General features: G+C 37.5%; 2 protein-coding genes and 1 pseudogene across 2 annotated transcripts; 2 read left to right on the forward strand and 1 right to left on the reverse strand.

The window, feature by feature from the left end:
* Positions 1 to 10,149: 10,149 nt before the first annotated feature.
* LOC147947595 (uncharacterized) lies at positions 10,150 to 11,269 on the reverse strand (annotated as a pseudogene).
* Positions 11,270 to 14,499: 3,230 nt separating this feature from the next.
* LOC104777541 (PHD finger-containing protein 1) lies at positions 14,500 to 17,778 on the forward strand. Its single transcript, XM_010501816.3, has 6 exons — positions 14,500 to 14,835; positions 15,076 to 15,161; positions 15,286 to 16,854; positions 16,953 to 17,177; positions 17,276 to 17,403; positions 17,518 to 17,778. The coding sequence occupies exons 1-6, from the start codon at positions 14,833 to 14,835 to the stop codon at positions 17,577 to 17,579; spliced, it is 2,073 nt and encodes a 690-aa protein (XP_010500118.2). The 5' UTR covers positions 14,500 to 14,832; the 3' UTR covers positions 17,580 to 17,778.
* A 3,350-nt stretch (positions 17,779 to 21,128) lies between these two features.
* On the forward strand, positions 21,129 to 22,628 carry LOC104777542 (serine carboxypeptidase-like 44). The gene is made up of 5 exons (XM_087506682.1): positions 21,129 to 21,468; positions 21,820 to 21,927; positions 22,010 to 22,102; positions 22,217 to 22,398; positions 22,489 to 22,628. The coding sequence occupies exons 1-5, from the start codon at positions 21,204 to 21,206 to the stop codon at positions 22,606 to 22,608; spliced, it is 768 nt and encodes a 255-aa protein (XP_087362808.1). The 5' UTR covers positions 21,129 to 21,203; the 3' UTR covers positions 22,609 to 22,628.
* The last annotated feature ends 7 nt before the right edge of the window (positions 22,629 to 22,635 follow it).

Consider the following 22,635-nt stretch of genomic DNA (forward strand, 5'->3'; position numbering starts at 1 on the left):
CTGGCTGTTAGAAGGCAACCACCATAGTGCGCCTTCATGGACGTACTGTCAACAACTACGACTTTTCTCATGTATTGGTAATCTCTCACGCAAGCTCCATATGCTATGGATTGATATTTGAATAGCATCGCACCATCGAGATCATCTACATGCACAGTGAAGCATAGCGAGCCGAGGTAGGTTTGCTTAAGGAGGCCAATATAGGCTGGAAGAAGGGCGTAGCTACCAGCGATAGAACCTAAAGACATCTCCATTGCCACCTCACGTGCAAGCTATGCTTTCCAGTAGAAAAAATTGATATGGTACTCATCCAGCAAGATTTTACGAATTGCAGCTGCATTTGGGCCTCTTTTGATTCCAACAAAATGACTCTGCATTATCTCCCCAATAACTTGGGTTATTGCCAAGGGATGCAGAAATTCTCAACTACAAAGTTCCTGAACTTGAAGATGGTGGATTCCAAACCAATTATGGAACAAGTGGAGGCTTTTCAACGCATATTTCAAAAGATAGAGTTGGAAGGGATTTCGATCTGCAATATCTTCAAAACGAATTGCTTGATCGAGAATCTACCACCAGGCTGGTCTGAGTTCAAGCATTACCTTAACTTCAAACGTAAGGCAATGCCTCTTGATGATCTCATCCAAAGGTTGAGGGTTGAGGACAACAATCGTGGAGCTCATTTGGGTGCTCAACACTAGGATCATGATGTTCATGTAGCTGAGCATGAGGCCAAGCTGAAAGGCAAGGGTAAAGGGATATCTATTTCTCATAAACTTTTGAATTTGTCATCTGGAACAAACTTCAAGAAGAGCAACCTTGAGAGGAAGTTCAAAGGAAAGTGTCATCATTGTGGTAAGCTTGGACACAAGGCTTAAGTTTGCAAAAGCAAAGCCAAAGATCTCAAGTACCAGACAAACCTAACTGAAGAAGACATAGTTGCGGTGGTTACTGAATGTAACATGGTGGAATACAATCAAGTGGAGTGGTACTATGAAACTAGTGCTACCACACACATATATTCTGATAGGACCATGTTCACCACCTACGTGCAGAACAAGTCAAAGGAGCAGCTTTTCATGAGCAACACGGCGGTGTCCAAGATTAAAGGTAAGGGCAAAGTAGTTCTGAAGCTAACTTCTGATTGTGAGCTCACCTTGCAGAACGTGAAGCACATACCTGATATGCGGAAGAATCTCATCTCTGGAACAGTGCTAAGCAAGCTTGGTTTTTCCATTAATTTTGAGTTTGATAAGTTAGTTCTTAAGAAAAATGGGGTGTATTTGGGAAAGGCTTTTGTTAAGGCTGGACTGATGAAGATGTCTGTAATGACAGTCCTCCCGAAAATTGTAGCTTCTACTTATGTTGCTGAAATGAAAGAAAACCCTATTCCTTACTTGGTTGAGTCGTTACTACTTGGCATGAACGTTTAGGACATGTCAATTACAAAAAAAATGCAAAAATTGCAAAACTAAAATTTACTTCCTAAATTCAAAACTAACCCAGAAAAATGTGAAGTATGTGTACAGGCGAAACTCACTAAAACTCCTTCACCACGCGTTGAAAGAACAACTGAACCTCTAGGTTTAATTCACACAAAATTATGATTTAAAATATGGGCAAACTAGAGGCGGGAAGAAATACTTTGTTACCTTCATTGATGATTGCACAAGATATTGCTATGTATATCTCTTGCATAGCAAATATGAAGCGCTAGAAAAATTAAAAGAGTTCAGTCTCGAAGTAGAAAATCAGCTTCAGAGAACTATAAAAGTAGTTTGAAGTGATAGAAGAGGAGAATTTAATGAGCCATTTAATGCATTTTGCAGAGAAAAAGGCATTATCCATCAAACAACCTCTCACTACTCGTCAGAATCTAACGGAGTAGCGGAAACAAAGAATCAAACTCTGAAAGTGATGATGATTGTGTTGTTGCATGAATCTGGGTTAGCCCAGAACATGTGGGGGGGGGGGGGGGGGGGTTGCATTGCTTACCACGCATAAGGTGACTAGCAAGTCACTACATTAACTTTGGAAAGGTACAATACCTTCTTACAAATACCTCAAAGTGTGGGGTGTCAGGCAAAAGTGGATGTAATACCTCCTAAAATAGTCATAATTGGGCCTAAGACCATAGACTATATCTTCATCGGATATGCACATAACAGTAGTGCATATAGATTTCTGGATCATAAATCAGATATACATGTGAATACAGTTATGGAATCAAGAAATGCTTTATTTTTTGAAGACATATTCCCCTATAGAAAAACTAAATACGGACTCGTAAACAACGAGATGCAGCGACCTCGGAAGTTGGCATTACTTTGAGTACTACTACTGGGGAAACAGAACTCGAACCTAGACAGAGCAAACGAGCTCGCAAAAGTAAATCGTTTGGTGAAGATTTTCTGATGATGGCATTTCTAGTTGAAAAACTACTAAGAACATGTGCAGAAGTTGTGTCTACACCTGATGCACCTTATTGGAAGGAAGCAGTCAAAACTGAAATAGACTCTATCTTGCAATATCATACTTACGAGATAGTAGATCTACCACAAAGATTTAGACGTTTGGGATGTAAATGGATTTTTACGATAAAACAAAAACCCAATGGCGATATTGAGCGGTACAAGGCTAAGCTTGTAGTGCAAAGATTTTAGCAAAAAGAAGTCTTATATTTCTCTGATACCTATTCACCAGTAACAAGACGTTCTTCAATCAGGATGCTCATAGGCATTGCAGCATTAAGAAATCTTGATATCCATCAAATGGATGTAAAAACTGTTTTTCTCCATGGAGATTTGGAAGAGAAATTGTACGTGAAACAACCTGAGGGTTTTGTTATCCCAGGACAAGAACACAAAGTGTGTAAACTTATCAAGTCATTATATGGACTTGAACAGGCTCCTAAGCAGTGGCATGAGAAGTTTGACAGTATGATGATGTCTAATGGTTTTTGCATTAATGAATGCGACAAATGCATATACGACAAAACTACTCCATCAGTGTAATGCCCCTGAACCGTCCTAACGGTCGGACAAACCGCGGACCGGCTCGGAGATGCTACCAAGAGGGCAATTGCCTGCGATCCGGACAAGGTTCCACCAACGAATTAGGTTCCTCAGCCAGTTCACTGGCAGTCGCCTACCCGCTATGTATGTTCCTTAGGCTTTTCAACCCTTGGGACGCACACGGCGTTGTGGTGGCCCGTACTAGGCCATGTACTATTTCCACTTATTCGAAACTTCGAATATATATGAAAATTTATTACTTAAGTACAATGTTTACAATTCAAAACAAAAATACGTTCAAGTAAAACAATTGGATCCATTTCGAAGAAAACATGTCAAAGGAAAACATATGATTTGTTTTTATAGCAAAATGCAGCATAAAATATCCTATCTGGTTTCCTCAGTGCCAAACTCTACCCACTTAGTCTTCCCTGCAAGACAAAAACATTATTGGAAAGGGATGAATACTCAGTGAGTTAGGTAACCCTCTAACATGAAATCTCCCCATCCAACTACCCCCCAAACAACAACCCAAAAAACAAACAATCAACACCCAATGCGAAAGCGTTAACAATGCAGGCAATCAACACACAAACAAGACTAGAAATGATCTAGACACTTGACACTTCTAGACACTTAGTCTCGATGGACACTCACAACACAACACATTACAATACCGTAATCTCAATGGGTAAAAGCACTAGCGATGTATCAAGATTGCTTGTACACCACTAGACTTTCCACACACACAACCTACGGCCCAGTGATATTCTGTCCCATCCCCTCATACCCACTCCGTGTTGAAACCACAAAGGCTACCAACAGGTTCACCACTTAGTGCATCGTCATGCAATAGATCGGGCTAGTAGCTAGCTAGACATCAAAAGTCCTTGCTACGCGACCACGAAGGTTCACTCGCCGGACAATCTCATTCTCTTTGGGGACAGAAATCATTTACTAGTCTAAACATAATTTATGTGAACTAGCTAGAGAGGTACTAAATTCAAAGTCTACTGACACAAAGAATAAAGTACTTAAATTCTACAAAAATTATTTCAAGCAAGAAATCAAGCAATACATGCAAGAAAATCAAGCAAGAAATTCACCAAAAATCTTTAAGAAGCAAGAAATAAAAATCAAGCAACTTAAGGTTATTCTACATGCATGCAATCGATTATATGCACATGAAATTTTAGTGTAAAAATTCTTAAATATTTTTCCTTAACAGGCATGTGATACTCACAAGTTTTTCCATCCTTTATAACATGCATGCGAACCATTTTTAACCCAAAATTATGCAAGAAAATTATTGCATTTTTAACTCATCAAATCACCTCATTTAAACTAAGATTACTTTCTTAAAAGTATACATGCATGTTCATCCATTCGAACTGATCATTCATGCAACCTCCACAATCATTTTTATGCAAAATAATATTGCATCTCAAGATCTCATCAAGATCCAACTTCACCCTCATCTTTTTGTGCATGCATGTTCATTTTAATCTTCCTTAAGACCACATGCAAGTAAACGATTTTATGCATGTTAGTCTACTCTTAAGATTTATGCTTACTTAACATGCAATTTATCAAAAGAAGACATGCAACATCCAACAATCAAGAGAGATACATGAGCTAGCAAGTTCATGCATCCGGCAAACACAAAACCGCAACTTAGGCAGAGAATCGATTGAGTCAAGCTCCACCACACCGCAAATTCGACAGCACTTCGCCTCTTCCTCCGCCTCTATGCTCCGACGAGCTCCTCCTACGCCTCTAGCTTCGATGAGCTCCTCCCTCTCTTCCTCCTCTTGATCGGAAAACTCTCACTTTTCTCTCAAGGATCTCTCGAAAATTTGAGAGAGTTTGGGAGTGGTTTTTAGATGTTAAGTCGAAAATGAGGGCAAAGAAGAAGTATTTATAGGCAAACTTCTCATTCTTTTGCATGAGACACTTGCGAAAAATGAGGCAACACTTGGCGTGGAGAGTGGAGCATGCGTCACCACATATTGGTTGTGTAGCCAATCATGTGCGTGTGACGCTCACTCTCGCGAGTGCACTCCACTAACTCATCCAAGACTCTTGGCATTTCTTCCTTTTATTTAATTGTTTTGGCCAATCAGATTAAAACATGTGGCAACGCAAGAACTCTTCCCTTCTCCTATCCGCATAACACGCGTGGTTCAGCCATCGTCGGCATGGTCCCTTCTCCTGTCCGTATGGTACATGATGTACAACCATGGTACGGTCCTTAGTCAATTTTTCTTGGCCATAGTTCCACTGTCCAGTTCCTTCGTCAATCTAGTTCCCCTTTTTAATGATTTTAATACCTCTTGTATATGGTTTACCCTTTAGTGGTTCCTTCCCACACTCGCATCCCATCTTGGTCACGGTCCTGTCCACTCCACATACAGCTGGTATGTTGTCCGTTTGATCGACGGTATGATCGACCATCGGGTCGATTCCCTCTTTGGTTCGCTGATCCATTGTCGATCTATCATTACCCCTTCGGTCAGTCCTTAGTACATCACTCTAGTTTTTCTCGGTAGTGCACCTCCAATCTTTAGCCATAGGTTGTTGCATGTATTAAAGATTTTTCTCTGTTCCTATCCTGATCGTTTTCCATTATTTTTCCTTCTCTTCCTTTCTGAGCTATTTCCGGGATCTTTTAACAAAAAATTTTAATCTGGTCCGTACCCCTTGATACGGGTCACTACATTCTTCCCCCCTTAAAAGAATTTTTCCTCGAATTCTAATGTTTCTTCCACCTCCTCTGTGATGACTAAGACCTTTGTCATCTGTGTCTTCATCCTTAAGTCTCCGTGAACACCGTTGTTATACTTACTCTGCTGTACTACTCCTTTGAAACTTAGTTAGCTTTTTCTTCCTTTGGTCCTTACTAATCTCCTCCGTCTGCTACCCATTTCATCCTTTATACATCTTCGTTTGTCTTTCCCTTGATTACTTAAGTTTTGTCTGTCTCGTCCACTTACTGCTTCCACATTGCCATCATTTTGCGTTAATCAAAAGCTTCTTCATCTCTAACTCTTGCTTGGTTTTCTTCAATCCCTACTTCTCTCGGTTATTTGTTTCTTTTCAACGTATCCCGATCTCCATGTTTCCAATCTCTTTTTACTCTAGCTCATCAATCTCTCTAACGCCTACGCCTTTGGTATTAAACCGTTTCCTTTCGGTACGTTTGACTCCCATCATCTTGCTCCATAACCACCATATTTTTTATGAGTTTTATTGTTACCTCTCATCATGAGGACTTGGTCTCATCATCAACGATTCCCCTTTAGTGCTTATGCATTCACTTTTATTTCCTTAGTCGTTCTCGCCACTAGGTATGGATTCCTTTTTCTTGGTCCACTTGCGCTATTTATTCTTCCAAATTGGTTCAATGGAAACTTATCGATTCTTGCCACTTGCATAAAGTTTACTTTTGCTCCCTTTGCCTCCATTATTTTCTTGCATCTGACTAAATGCGCCACTTCGATTCTTAACCACTCTCTTAAGCTTTACTTGGTCTATTTTTCATTAGACTTGAACACCATTTGGTTTTTAAGCCACTCTCTTTGTTTGGACTGCCTTCACCTCCTGTTTTCATCCCTAAACTTAGCCTTAGCAATTTATCTCTTCTCTTCTCTCTTTTTTTTTTTATCATCGCCATTCTCACTTTGCCTTGCCCTAACTGACTCGAGCAGCCTTCTCGATCACTCTCATGTTGTCTTCGATTTTGTCGGATTGCGCTCTTGTGGTGTTTTGGTGAATCCTTAATCAATAGACTTCATATCCTGCTATTGACCCGAAGCCGCCCGCTTCCGACTTAGAGCATTTGCAACCAAGTTAGCCTTACCATGGTGGTAGGCTATCTCCAAATCATAATCTGCCACCAGCTCCATCCACCCGCGAAGCATAGGCAATCACCTTCTCATGTTGCATCAACACACACCCTAAACCAACAATAGATGCATCTGTGAAAACCACATAGGGTTCTCCCTGCTCTGGCAATACCAACACTGGCGTAGTAGTAAGTATCTCCTTCAGGCTTGTGAAACCCTCTTCACACTCCTGCGACCAATCAAAAGGAACCTCTTTCCCTGTCAACTTAGTCATCGTTCGTGCCTTGCTCGCAAAGCCCTGCACAAATCTCCTATAATAACCTGTTAACCCAAGAAACTCCAGACTTGTCAGGACTCTTTGAATAATCCAGGATATCGTCGATGAAAATGATGACAGACACGTCCAGAAACTCCTGAAACACGCTATTCATCAATTTCATAAACGTTGCTGACACTTTAGTTAACCCAAACAATATCACTACAAACTCATAATGCCCATACCTCGTCCTAAATGCAGTCTTCCTCACATCTACGTCACAATCAGAATCTGATGATAACCCGACGCCAGATCTATCTTGGAGAACCAAGTAGCACCTCTCAGCTGATCCAGCAACTCATTGATCATGGGAAGAGGGTACTTGTTCTTCACAGTGACCCGGTTCAAACCTCAATAATCAATACACAAGCGGAAAATCCAGTCTTTCTTCTTAACGAATAACACCGGCGCTCCCCATGGTGATACACTCGGACAAATTACTCTCTTGTTCAACAGATCCTCTGGTTACTTCCTCAGCTCTACTAAACTAATAATCAAGTATGTCGACATCAACTCACCACCACCTGAATATCAACCCCTCTTGCCCATCCAAGAGCCTCTCGAAACTTGCCTCTGAGGAAAACTTCCACAAGACAGCTTATTCCAACATAGGTTTCCCGCTTGGCAATTCTCCATAGCAAATCAAAAATACGAGCGTAATCAAACAAACAAGTACCATACTTTCGCATATTTTGATTCACCCCATCAAACAATATGCAGGCCGCCAACTCAAACCACTTGAATTATTTCCCCGAGCAAGCTTACCAAAACCTTGAATATAGCAACCCTAGCCATCTCCAATAAACTTCATCCAACATTGTCGCAACAATTAGTTTATCCTGTCATCGAACCCTAGCCCACAGCCAACACAATTAAAATCCAAGATTAAACCACCATCAACTCTCGAGGTCTACATTCCGTCGTTATGTTTATATTCACATCCTATGCATTGCTTGCTCCCAACTCCTCCACCTTTACGTTGCAACCTTTGAGCCATACCGACTCACTCTCAGACTAGCGTCTTCGAGTTATACCGTCTCACTCTTGGACCACAATCCTCAAGATCTTGGTATCAGGGGAACTACTCATTCCCTCTGCCACTCTCGGAGCCCCCAGCCCCTCGAGCTATTAGTACCGGCCATCTACAACTGCTCCATCCTCAACATCTGCAGCCCTTGGTTGCACTCCGCCACATGCGGCACAACTGGAGCCTGTAGTGGTACCCCTCTCGGTAACCTCTCCAACAGCATGTCAACAGATTCGCCAAGCGATCATCTCGACCCAGGGCTCCACCTGCTGCAACCCCACACTAGGGTTCCCAGCACTTCCAGCACGCTCACCGGTTAACCCCCTCTAGTCCCTCTTGATACGCTTTCGACCCTCTGACATACCTCTTCGTGGAACTCTAGACCACACACTCGCTTGCTTCGGGAACCCTCCCGACCACGACAACGCCCACGTCCACGACCAACAACTCAACCACCTTTAACCATTGCTCTTCCAAGAACAGAGGCTAACAAGCATAAAACAACCCAAAAACACACAAAGAAACATAACATACGGTGGAATCTAATTGAAGGCTCGAAGAGGATGTTCTAGGACTCCATGCCACACACAATTGACTAACTCACATAATCAATCACAGCATGCAAATCCACAACATTAACAACAGAAACCTAGTGAACCCAAACCTATAACCGTAAGGGCTCTGATACCAAACTGAAACGACCCGACCCGTTTTTTTTTTAATAGTTAATAATAATAATAAATTATAAATTATAAGTAAATGACCCAAAATATTTATTTAAATATGCATAAACTCAAATTACAAAATAAGCAGCGGAAAATACCAATAATAATTAACCAGAATCATAGACCGAAAACTAGCAAATTAACTCATGTTTCTAACACCAACATTCCAATTCTAGCAACCTAGTAGAAACCAAAACATAACGACTAAGTCCCTAGAACATCCTTCTCACGGTCATACTTTGCCTCTACCTGCACCACAAACACAATGAGATGCGTGAGTATTACAAGAAATACCCAGTGAAGCGGTCCTCCCATCTACGAGCTATACACACAAGCAAATCAAGAGTACAACTACAAATAAAATATAACAAACCAACCATTAAACAGAACAACCAATAACACTTTCACCACCCTACATATCATCACACAAAACAAGTCATACAACCCAATCGCTTAGATAAGCTTATGGTCACGCACTCACCTTAACAAGTGATTCACGAAAATAACTACAACCAGAAGAAAGACTCTCCAATATCCAAGAACAATCAAACTTCCTCCTACACCCAATCACAACAACAAACAAACATTGAAAACAAACTGCCATAAATAAATCAGAAAAGAACAACCTCACAAGTGAAACCACGAAATCAAAACGAACCGTTACCTTTCCAATCCCTCCGGTGAAAATCAAGGCTATATGTCCAGAAGCTTCCCACAATATTTCAGCACGATTGGATCTCAGATGAAACTGCAATCGATCCTGAAACACCTGCTGGTCCCACGAAACTGTCGATATATCCTAGAATATTAACTCAAATTCACTTCTGTAAAAAGGAGAGTGTACGAAGATCTCTTAGCTACAACCCTACTAAATATCATTACCTTTCGAAATGATTTGAGCAGTCGGATCCTCCTTCTCCCAAACCCTAACAGTTTTGTTTCTCTCTTTGCTCTAAGGAAAAAGCTTGATCTCCTTCTCTTCCTCCTTTACCCACAAAAAACCAAGGGTTCTCACACTCTCTCTCCCTCTCTCTGATAACAATGTGGACACCAGCAAAAAAAAAGAGGAGGCATGACTTTATGAGGGAGATTAAGGGTTTTTGGTTTAATTTGATTAAACAAGGATTTAATTAAACCAAAAATCAATAAAAATCCACTCCTTTCGTTTACTCAACACATCCCAAACTCTATTCCCGAACAAGGATGTCACAATCTGTACCCTTTATTTATCAGAGATCAAAACAAATCCATCTCCATCTTTGAGTTTTAAATCAGCCTTGAGTTGCTGGAGGAACCATAACCAGTTATCCCCAGTTTCAGATTGTACCACAGCCCAAGCAAGTGGATAGAATCTCATTGTTTGCGTCATGACCAACTGCAGCCAACAACACTCCTTTCACTGTAGTCTTCAAAAATGTACCATCAAGCCCGATAATTGGTCGACAAGAACCTCTCCAAAGTGTGCGTGTTCTTTCAAAACACACATAAAAGCGGTTGAAAACATCTTCATTGATAGAATTAAGGATAGTTTCAACATTGGCAGTTGATCCTGGATTTGTAGACATAATCTCTTTGGCATAGCCACGAATGTGAGCAAACTGTTCTTCATACTCCTTCTCAATCAACTTTAAAGCTAGCAGCCTTGCGCTCTGACATTGAGCCCTAGAACTCACCAACTTCCATTGATCTTTAATGTGATTTTGAATTTCTAGAGGCATGAATTTAGGATTTGATCTTAGCTTGTCCATGAAAAGCCTTGCAATAACCGCACTTCTAAGTAGCATGCATCTTCCATTCGGAGTACAACTGTGCTTTCGGTATGTCTTCTTCACCACCCACATTTTTCTGGGCTCAACATAAGAGCAATACACCCTCCACTTACACTTGTCAAACATGCCACACTTGAATTCAAGCCTTGTCTTCTCCCATCTTCCTCGAACCACATTATTCCCTGAGTTTAAAGCATACTCAATTACAGCCTCTTTGAACTCAACACCATTGAAGAACAATTAACCTATATATAATTTATCAACTATGTTCCTTCGGATTCTTCTATCTCCCAAAACAATCAGATCTTCCTCTTCATCTGAACAATCTAGAATTTCATTTCGACCAACAGACAATTCATCAACAAAATTTCCTACTTAATCTTCTACTTCAAACTCAAACCGATCTACTCCATCTTCATCGTCATCACCTTCATCGTCGTTTTTCTTTTTCTTACCCTCTCTTTTGTTTTTTTTTTCTAATTTGCATTCATCTTCGTTTTCCTCACTAAGATTGTTATCAATATTTTCCATATATGTGTCGTGTTGCATCGCATCCATGTCTTCTTCGTTCATCGGGTAACTAAAAATTTTCCAACTCTAAGATTTTGACAAAAAAAAAAGCAAACAAGAGAGAGAAGCTCTGAAATGAGAGAGACATTGTACCAGGAAAACTGAGAGAAAGAGAAGCGAGTAGTTGTTGTGATTAATTGAGAGGAAGAGAGAACCCTTTTAGGACTTTGATATGAAGAAGAAGGAGACTGATCGTGGGCTCTGTTTTTTTGGTTCACTTAATGTAAACGTGGTTTTCAAAACGTGATTATCGGTTTATTAAGTCTAGTCACAATTTAGAATCGTAATTTTGTAATTAGAAGAAAATGTATAGTTTGTGATGTTTAATGGAGAAACATATAGTTTATGCTGTTTAGAAAAGAAGCAAAAAAATTTATGATGTTTATTGAAGAAGTAGTATAGTTGGGTAGTATACCAGAGTCAACCCATCTTTACTCACCTCTTTTTGTTATTTAAAATTAAAAATGATTAATTTTCTTCTTTAATACTTTCCAACAAATTTATCCAACAAAATACAAATGATTGACTTTTCTTTGAATAAAATCTTGCTCTTCCATTTTCTACTTCTGTAATTAATATGGTCAAAAAATTATAAAGTAGCCAAAATATATTTCAATCTTTATTGACCTCTTTTTGGTATTTTCATTTAACAATGGTTAATTCTGTCTTTGATATCCTTCAAATGATTTGACTTTTGTTTACTCTAAAATCTTTTATATTCTAGTAGTTCTGTGTAAATTTTTTAATTATTTGTGAATTAATCAGTCAAAAAAAAATTGCATATATGGCCATTCAAAGTTTAGTCTTTATTGACCATGTTTTGGACATTTTCAATTATATAATTTTTTTTCACTCTAATATATATACCCCAAATGATTGACTTGATTTTGTTCATAAATTAGTTAAATATATATAGCTTACCTACCAAAATATTTTTCACCAAACATAGCTATGTTTTTTTCCAGTTAACTATTGATTGAGTAAAAAACCAAGCACATTAGATTATAATTGAAATAGCATAATATTTTGATAATAGTATTAAATTTTGAATGGATGTAGGTTAAGAATTAACTAGATAATTAGAAAGCAATATATAAGTAAATTATAAGCAATAAGTAAGTGAAAGAATGAACAAAAAGTTTTTCGCACACAAAATTTTTTGAATTGGAACCTGTAATGGGGCATAGAGAGTTTGTAAGCCTTAAGCAGAAGATATATCTTGAAACACACGCCAAACCAAAACAGTTATTCCAATCAACAGAGAGTTAATAGTAGCTATACATATCGTGCTAAAGGTTCTTCAACTCTACAAGACCTTCAATTGCTGGTATCATCAATGCCTAAATCTCTGGGTGTACTTAGTATGGCACTTTGTTGTTTTCAAACAGGAAGAGACCGGTCTTGTAACAACGAAGCAAGAGGCGTATAAAGCTAGTGTACGAGAATTGAATGATTGTCGAGTTGATTAGAAAGAGAAGATCTATGTCGTAAAGGCTAGAGCAAAACCATAGCAGAGATATTTTCCATCGCCAAGAAAGCCGCGGGAGATGCCGCGAAGCGAGACACTGTTGATGATTTGGAACTCGATGAGATAATCGTAATCCTGTGAGGAGAAGATCGTGTGGAGTTCATCAGGGCCATATATAGGCTTACTAAGCCTACTAATAAGGCTAGGACCAATTTTTTCTTTCATTTCATAATAATTGTGTGTAATCGGACGAGCTTTTCGTTTTTTTTTTTCGAATTTAAACTTTCTTTTGATGGGCTCTTCATCCAGTGAATTCGGAAACTTTATCTTCTAAGATTTGGTTTGGAGGTGTCGGTCGATGCAATTAGGAATTTAGTGAAATGTCGACTATGCATCGATCGACACAAGGCGTGTGTCGGTCGATGCAAGGTGTTCAGTGTCGATCGACACATGTCGTGTGTTGGTCGACACAACCTTTGCCAGGTTTGTTTTAATTGTTTGTTGATTGTGGCATGAGAGATCTTATTGTTTGTGTGTATAGCCTAGTAGATGGAAGGATTGCCTCACTAATTATTTCTGGTAATACTGAAGCCTCTCTTTTGTGTTGTGGCGCAGGTAAAGGCAAAGTGTGATCATGGAATCAAGGCTATGAAGAGGTGGATGTTCTAGAGGCTCGGTTGTTTGCTTTGTGTCGTTGATAGGATTCTAGAGTGGAACTTAATTGTCTAGAATGGTTGTTAGGATTGCATGGTTCTATGACTTTGCTATGTTTTAGATTGTTTTTGGAATTGGTATTATGTTATTGATTATTCGTTATTGGGATTGTTTTGTTTTATCCGCTCTTGTTATTGATTGGGGGTTAGGTTGCTAGTGAGTATGGGATCACTAGATATTAGGATTAAAAAAAAAACGGGTCGGGTTGTTTTACATCCTCTCTTCCCCTTCTCTGCTCATCTGGTGGGTTTCCTCGACGAGTTGTCTCTCTCGAGCCCACAACCTTTCAAGCCAAATCTGAGCCCTCTTACCACATCGCAAACTCTAGCCTATGTCTCTCTTACCGGCTCCCTTGGATGTCAACCCCAACATCTCCTTGTTCCTCGGATTTAGAACCCTTCACCAAGTGTGTTACTTGGCTGCAGCTGGACGGGAGCTTTGCTTTGACGTCGGAGCTGCACAAGATCTGGACAAGGCTTTGCGACCCAATAATGTACTTCAATTTCCCAGGTTTGTCCCAAATCTCTTTTTGCCCTCCTATAGCATCCTTTTTTGTTTGGAACTTTATCGAAGACTGTAATTTTAACAGAACCGTTGCTAGTTTGGAACAAAAGTTATGTGTGAACCCTGCCCTTAGATTCATCTAGGATGCATCTCTTGACCATCATTGTTTAAAGACAATCAACATTATGACCCTAACTCTATGGAGCGGTCGTTGCTCTTTATATGATCCTTGAGCCCTCACAATTGATACTTTGCAACACTTGCCATTGAATTTCCTTGTGATTTGTTGCTTCTCTGCTCAAGTTTTCAACATCTTTTGCATATTTGGTCGAACTTTCTATCCATTTTATCTACTTTTAAACTTGCTTGTATCACTCTTGTATCTTGCCTTTTGTTGGCTAAACCTTTAAACATTGTACTTCGTTGTCTGTTTGAATGAATCAATGAGATCAAAAATAAAAAAATGAAATTAGTTTAAAAAAATTACATTCAAAAAAAAATATATATATATATATATATATCTTTAAATTGGGATAATTAAATCTTTGGTTGCACCATTTTTCTAACCTTAAAAATGTTTTTTTTTTTCCTTTCCTCCCCGGAGGCCGGAGGTTTATGCTATAAAAACTAACTTAACCACTCACTAAACGAGGGCATGCATGTTGGGAGGGGGGAGAGCGAATTGTGTGGCCGGAGGGAGCGCCTTAATTAAAAGACTAAGAGCACCCAAGTTAATCACTGAGATTTGAGGAGGTTAAGGCGACTACTTATAAACCCTAATCAAATTCCCCAAACCCTAAGCCTCGTTTGCTCCGAATCGTCTTCCTTTTGGACTGTCCTGTTCCTAAGTAGAATCTGATTTCGAAATTTCTCAGTAAAGATGGTAACTTTATCACTCTCTCTTCTCTCAATTTCGACCAAGATTTTTTTTTTTTTGGTGTTTGGGTTTTGAGGGTTCATACTCGTTTCTCTGTGGCACTGAAATGTATGTTTCGGAATTTTGATTGATGTTATTAAATTTCACATAGGGGTTCGTAACTCTTGATTCAGGGACTGTAAAGTTTTCATCTTTGATTAAAAAAAAGTGGTTTCCCCCCCCCCCCCCCCCCCCCCTTTGTTGCAGGCTCCTGTTTGTCAAACTTGTGGCGACATTGGTTTTGAAGAAGCACTTGTTTTTTGTGACTCTTGTAAGATTGAGGCTATACACCGGTGAGTATGGTTCTTGATTTTCCCTTGTAATTTGATTGAGTTGTGTTGTGTTCTGTATATCCCTATACCAGAGAAACGGATTGGCTCATTTCTGTTATTACCTGTTTCTATTGGTTTTTTTCAGCTATTGTGTGGGCATAACACCGACTCCTTTTACGGATTACATAACTTGGATATGCGAGGACTGTGATGAGAGTGAAAGTGAGTCTGATAGCATAGAAGTTGACCAGACTGCTAAGCTTACACATATATTGAAGAAGAGTTACAGAAAAAGGAAGAAGAAGAAGAGAAAAGGGAGCAGCAATCACACCTGGCCGGTTTTAGCTGAGGACCATGGGCTCCAGGATCCTACCAGTGTTGAACCTATGGAGGTGTCTTCTTCACCAATTAAAGACACATTGGAGACTAACTCTGGTACAGACCATAACGGTGGTACCAGCAAAAGGAGTGACAGTAGCTCTTTTCGGAAAGAAGTTGATCAGACTGATAAGCTTCTATATATATCTAAGGAGAATGAGAAAGAGAAGAAGAAGAAGAAGAAGAAGAAGAAGAAGAAGGATAAGACGAACAAGGAGAAGAAGAACAACACAATGAGCAGCAATCCCAACCCGCTGGTTTTAGCTGCTGAGGACCATGGTGTGCAGGATGCCACCAGTGTTGAACCTGTGAAGGTGTCTTCTTTACCAGTTAAAGGAACAACGAAGGAGTCTAAGAAACGAAAAAGCTCAGATAGTGGAAACCCTCATGAATCGTCTGGTTTAGTAAGAAATGGAGCATCTGCCTCGGAGGCTGAAAAGTCATCTAGTGTTCCAGATCATAGCTCTTGTACCAGCAAAAGGAATGACCGTTCTGGTCGCAAAGAAGTTGATCAGACTGCAAATCTTGGACATATCTTGGAGGAGAGTGAGAAAAAGAAGAAGAAGAAGAAGAAGAAGAAGAAGAAAAGGAGCAGCAGTCATTCCCCGCCAGTTTTAGCTGTGGAGAACAATGAGCTCCATTATGCTACCAGTGTTGAACCTGTGGAGGTGTCTTCTTCACCACCAATTAAAGAAACAATGGAGGCTAAGAGACAAGAAAGCTCATGTAGCAGAAAACCTCATGAATTGACTGAGTTAGGTGGAAATGGAGCGTCTGCCTCGGAGGCTGAAAAGTCATCTAGTGTTCCAGATTATAGCTCTTGTACCAGCAAAAGGAATGACTGTGGTTCTGGTCGCAAAGAAGTTGATCAGACTTCAAATCTTGGACATATCTTGGAGAAGAGTGAGAAAAAGAAGAAGAAGAAGAAGAAAAGGAGCAGCAATCATTCCCCGCCAGTATTAGCTGTGGAGAACAAGGAGCTCAATGATGCTACCAATGTTGAACCTGTGGAGGTGTCTTCTTTACCAATTAAAGAAACAATGGAGGCTAAGAGACAAGAAAGCTCAGGTAGCAGAAAACCTCATGAATTGACTGGGTTAGATGGAAATGGAGCATCTGTCTCGGAGGCTGAAAATTCATCTAGTGTGCGACATCACGATTCTTATACGACCAAGAAAAGAAAATTAAGTTCTGGAAACATACCGGTTACTGAAAATAGACAGTTCGCTGATGGGAATAGTTCTTGCAAAGAAGCTGAATTAAATATGCCTCAAACTTCTGAGAGGTTGACATCTATGCATTGTAGAGCACAACCAATCAAAATACCGATATGGAGGTAAAGAAGTAATGCTCTTTAATTGTGTATCACTTTGCATCTCTATATGGGTTGAAGACATTATCACTTGATTTCCGATATGTTTTGTCAATTTCTAGGGGATTGATGTCTGTAAAAGGAGGAACCAGCTATAGCTTTGATGGGATTTCTGCTCATCTATCAAGCTTAGCCTGCCCTATAGTCCATGAAAAGGCAAGCTCATTACGGGGCTGCCTCTCTGCTGAAATGTTTCCCAGGATGGAAATATGGCCAAAAACCTTTCTGAAGAATGGAGGACCTAAGGACGACAGTGTTGCTCTTTTTTTCTTCCCTTCCAGTCAAAGGTATACATTGAAATACTGATATCTTTCTTTTTTTTTTTTTTTCTCGTCCTATGCATATGTTGAAAAAGTGTCTGGCCATTTTTGTTTTTGGTTTCCAGTAATGATGAAAAGACTTTCTATTCCCTTGTTGGTGAAATGGAGAAGAATGATTTGGCGATGAGATGCCTGCTTGATGATGCAGAACTGCTACTTTTCACCTCTTTTATGTTACCAGTGGATTTTTGGTGTAAGTCGTAGAGAACCTTTTTATCTATAATAGAACTCTATTTTCTATTACAGGCTGTTCTTTTCATTATTCGCAAGAGTAGGTAAAACTAATAAAGGTGATTATGGTTTGCAGCTTTTAACTCAAAGGACTACCTGTGGGGTGTCTTCAAGCCCAGACGTACTCCTCCACATTAGTCACTAGACTCGCTACCTTTTAACAGTCTCTGAATTTGAGCAAGGTTAACAAACAGATGGTTCTTGAGAAAGTAGAACTTGCAGGATTCTCCTACAACTTTTTTGAGAGCATATACTTGGTGGTGTAATTGTTGATAGTTAGCCAGACTCTGTACAGAATCTACTTGAGTTGGCATCCTTGATAGCATATCTTTGTCTCTTTTTGGTGAGTTTGTGCGACCGATTAGTCAAATGAGTGGTAACTTTGAGATCGTCCTGATTGTCGAACTTGATATTGATACAGTACCTTCCTAGACAGTAACCTAGTCTGAGAGAAGATGTGTTTCAATAATGGACAATCATAGAGAGTAGACACCGATGAGAATATTGTGAAGAGGGAGTTGATACCTGATATTAGCTGTGGTAGGCGGTGCTTAATTATGTCCTCTCACGGTTGATAACTGATATTAGCTGTGGTAGGCACAGTAAACTAAAACTAAATTAAAATAAATTGTTATAACAATCAAAGTCAATGATTTAGACAATGACCTTCATTCGTACTTTCCTCTCTATCAAACAAAATTATCTAACCTCAAGAAAAAGATATCACCAAATTCAAGATGCCCTGAAAAAAAAAAAAAAAAAAAGAGATAACGTCGCATTTTAAAAACAGATGATGTTTTCGTTCAAATTAAAAGATATATTAAAAATTATCTTTTCACTGTTTTTTAAAAGTTTAATTCTAAAATAAGTAGGAGAAAAAATAGAAATTAAACAAAGAATAACAATTTTTACCTAGAATTGATTTCATTTATTTTCGTTAAATATCGAAAGATATTTTTTTTTTAATATCTTTTGTGTTGTACTAATATTTTTTCTCCAAAATGGGATCTTATTCTCTAACTTTTTATTGGATAAGTCATTAGTGGTCCATAAACTTCAGCGAGCCTTTAACATCATCAGTAAAAGTTACATAAATCTGTTAAATTTATATTTATATATACATTTTTTGAGATACTTATGAAATAAATCCTGAAATTCATACATATTTATAAACATATCATTGACATTAATTATTAATTTATTTTTTATTTAATTAATTCATATTAGGTTTCTATTTTTGAAAACAAGATTTCCCATCATAAATAAATTTTCAAAACAATTGGAACCACTCTCTTTAACATTAACTATTAAGTTTATAATTAATTTAATTAATATTAAGTTTCCAATTTTACAAAACAATATTTTTTCGATACACAAATTTCCTAAACAATCGGCCTAATCAATAAACGAATTGAATTTCGATCTTGGAGGAGGATTTGTGACCGAGATTTTTGATCTCAACGCATTGATCTCAACATATTTAAAACTAATTTTTACTTTCACGGATTTCATATGATGAGTTTTTGCGGATTTAAATCTTTAAACATGTTGCATGATCCTCTTAGCATGGTGGGTTTGGACTATATAACCAACACTAAAACTATTAGTTTATTTCATATATACTATAATCACAGTTTTGAAAATTAACTTATAAATTATTTAATATATAAATTACAAAATATTACACATAATATAACATATTTTTAATATTCAAAAATAAAATAAAATTCTAAACAAAATTCTAAACTAATTAGATAAAAATTAATTAATTAAAAATTTGAAAATTAAATAAATTAAAAATTATTATTTAAATTATAATAATTTATAATTTAGTTTTACCACAAATAAAATCCTAGTAATAAATAAAATACTATACGATACTTAGACAAAACCCGACTCAACGTAGGCGGTGGTTGGCTAAAATAGTTGCAGAGCTGCAAGTGATAGACTTAAGAAATGATGATGTTTAAAGGTTCTCTTGGGAAACAAAATTGGCAGATAGGATAATACTTGAAAGGCACGTGGACGTGATATTTACCATATTGCTTTTCGTTGGTTTCTCTCTAATATCTAAACCGCAAGCTTCATGTTCATATCTACCTTTTCAGTTTTTCACTTTCTTTAGTTTTTTGGGTACTTTTTACATCTTGTGTTACGGGGAACCAAAAAAAAAAATGAAATCTAAAATATTAAAATTTCTGTGTAGCCAACTGTGAGTACTTTTATAGTTTACAACTGAACAAAATTTCAAAATTAGTAATATAACCTATATATAATTAAAAGGATCTATATTATATACTCTCGTATGAATAATTAAAAAATCTCGTGTCATAATTGAAAGATATTTTCACCTGAACAATATAATACACATAATCTAGAAAACTCTAGCAAAATACTGAATATGACAAATTATTACAACCGTCCGATTAAATCTGATCACGGTGGATGGATGATAGTGCTTCAAGGCGATATCTTGTAGTTTGTAATAACTTCAAAGAGTGAGATAGAAGCAAGACACAAGGAAATGGAATAAAATTATACTATCAAACAACAATGACCATGGTGAGGTCATGGTGTATCTATGCCATTTTCGGCCAACCAAAACTCCAAAAAATAAAATAAAAAAATAATGACTCATGCTAGACAAGAGTGAAACAAATGAAAAGGTTGACAAGTTTATGTGTGAAAAAGTTTTTAGAATAAAACGATAGTTTGACAACTTTCTGTGTAAAACAAAGTACTTACGTACGTACGGTTGTTTTAGGAGGTTTTAGAGAGTGATCTCAAACTCTTTATATTCACAAGATAATTTTTACCTAGAATAGAAATTAAATAAGTTCAAATTATCTTGTGAAGGTACATAACTACATATTCTTGAAACGTAATGTTGTTTTGTTCTAGTATAAATATAAGTCATAGGTAACATATATGTGTTTGTGAACTTGAATTCAGGTAATAACATAGTAAAAATATTAATAAAAACAGATACGCTATGTGCGTGTCCTGATCTGTAAATCTAAAGGAAGATTCTCAAAAATAGTATCAAAATAAGTTTTTGTTCCAAATTTAGCACAATACTTCAAAAATTTTAAAAATAGCACTATATTTCAAAATTAATCTTTTAAAATAAAATCTTAAATTCAAAATACTAAACTCTACCCCTCAAAACTATACCCTAAATATGAAATTGAGAACCCAAACCTGAAAAAAAATTCTAAAAATTAATTTTAAATATTGTAATGTGTTAAATAGTGATAGTTTTAGAAAATTATGGAGTTTATACTATAATTGTCCATAAAACTTGTTTTATTGCTATTTTAGGGTATTTCTCAAATCTAAATGGTATTAACTTTGTAAAATATCTTTTAACAAAAAAAAAACTTTGTAAATTATTAACATAATGCAAATGTTCTAAATATTAAGATGATCATGTTAATTGCTTATTATAAAATGGCCTGATCTGTAAACCTAAATATTACTTTGTAAAATATTAACATTTGCAACTTTGTAGAATATTAAATTCGAGATAAAAAGTTATAATAAAAAAGATACTGACAATTTTAATTGCTTAGCCAAATTGTTGCAGTAATTAAATATTTTATATCACACGTAACTTCGTGAAGAAGAAGTGTTTTGCCTATAAATATACATGTGCACTAGGCAGAGAAACAAAGAGCAGAAGTTAAAAACAGAGAGAGACCTCTGATACACAAAAAACGAGAGAGACCTCTGATACACAAAAAACGAGAGAGAGAGAGAGAAATGGCGGGCGGCAAGTGGCGGTTCCTAGAAGTAGCAGTTGCACTAATGGCGTTGCAGTGGTGGTGGAGTTATAGTGGTAACTTAGCTGAAGGGTTTCCAGAAGAAGATCTTGTGACAAAGTTGCCTGGACAACCTGAAGTGGCATTCAGACAATTCGCTGGTTATGTCGATATCGATGTCAAAGCTTGTCGGAGCCTCTTCTATTACTTTGTCGAAGCCGAGAAGCAACCACAGACTAAGCCTTTAACCCTTTGGCTAAATGGAGGTTTGTTTTACTGACACTCGTTCTTCTTGTTTCTCAACTTTGTAGATTTTCATTGAAATTGGGTATTTAGACAATAGGATTTGGTTGTCGAAATTAAATTTAAGAAATGTTTATAATTTTAAATGATTACCGTTTGTTATCTTTTTTTTTTTGTATATATTGATTTTATAGAATTTAAAACCGAATAAAGTTATTAATCAATATATTTATGTGAATGACTACTATCTACTATCTTTTAGTGGATTTTTTGCTTTGGTTGGTTACATAGTTTTAAACTTTTAATTTCAATATTTCTGGCTTTAAATTTACAAAATTATTTAGTTTCTTAACTATTTTTTGGTCCAAATGCAGGACCAGGCTGCTCTTCCATTGGAGGAGGAGCTTTCACAGAGTTGGGTCCATTTTACCCTACTGGAAATGGTCGTGGCCTCCGTAGAAATCCCAAATCATGGAACAAAGGTCTCTCCCCCTCTCTTCTAGTTTCTTTCATTAACAAATGAGAAAGTTTGTGATGTTAACTTAATTACTATATATGATGTAGCCTCAAATCTGTTGTTTGTGGATTCACCGGCTGGAGTAGGATGGTCTTATTCGAACACAACTTCTGATTACACCACTGGCGATGAAACCACTGGTATTATATATAATCTTTCTAATGATTAAATCAGCTTTTGTCATTAATCAAGGTTTTCAAAAAAAAAGAAAAAAAAAAAAGACTAATTCTTGAATGATGTGTTTTAAATTATAGCCAAGGATATGTTGGTGTTCATGTTAAGATGGTTAGAAAAATTTCCACAATTCAAGACTCGAAACCTCTTTCTGGCCGGCGAAAGCTATGCAGGACACTATATACCTCAACTAGCTGATGTGATACTCGAATACAACACTAGACGCTCAAGTAGATTCAAGTTCAAGCTCAAAGGCATTGCAGTAAGCAATAAGAATTATATAATTTTTTTTTCTTTCAAATCTCTGTTTTGCTAGCTCTGTTTTCGATTGATTCCTTTGTTTTTTATTCAGATAGGAAACCCGCTTTTGAAGCTTGACCGGGATGCTCCAGCAATATACGAGTTCTTCTGGTCACATGGGATGATCTCTGATGAACTTGGACTAACCATCATGAACCAATGTGACTTTTAAGATTACTCCTTCTCCAGTACACACAAC

This window comes from Camelina sativa, chromosome 3 (genome assembly GCF_030686135.1).
Source record: "Camelina sativa cultivar CO46 ecotype springtype chromosome 3, ASM3068613v1".
Classification (NCBI taxonomy): Eukaryota; Viridiplantae; Streptophyta; class Magnoliopsida; order Brassicales; family Brassicaceae; genus Camelina; species Camelina sativa.

Excerpts from the sequence above, each read along its gene's own strand:
- LOC104777541 (XM_010501816.3), top strand. Across the intron at positions 16,855-16,952 it reads ATCAAAATACCGATATGGAG|GGGATTGATGTCTGTAAAAG; the intron begins GTAAAGAAGTAA and ends GTCAATTTCTAG. Across the intron at positions 17,404-17,517 it reads GTTACCAGTGGATTTTTGGT|CTTTTAACTCAAAGGACTAC; the intron begins GTAAGTCGTAGA and ends TATGGTTTGCAG.
- LOC104777542 (XM_087506682.1), top strand. The coding sequence starts at position 21,204 with ATGGCGGGCGGCAAGTGGCGGTTCCTAGAAGTAGCAGTTGCACTAATG. Across the intron at positions 21,469-21,819 it reads AACCCTTTGGCTAAATGGAG|GACCAGGCTGCTCTTCCATT; the intron begins GTTTGTTTTACT and ends GTCCAAATGCAG. Across the intron at positions 21,928-22,009 it reads TCCCAAATCATGGAACAAAG|CCTCAAATCTGTTGTTTGTG; the intron begins GTCTCTCCCCCT and ends TATATGATGTAG.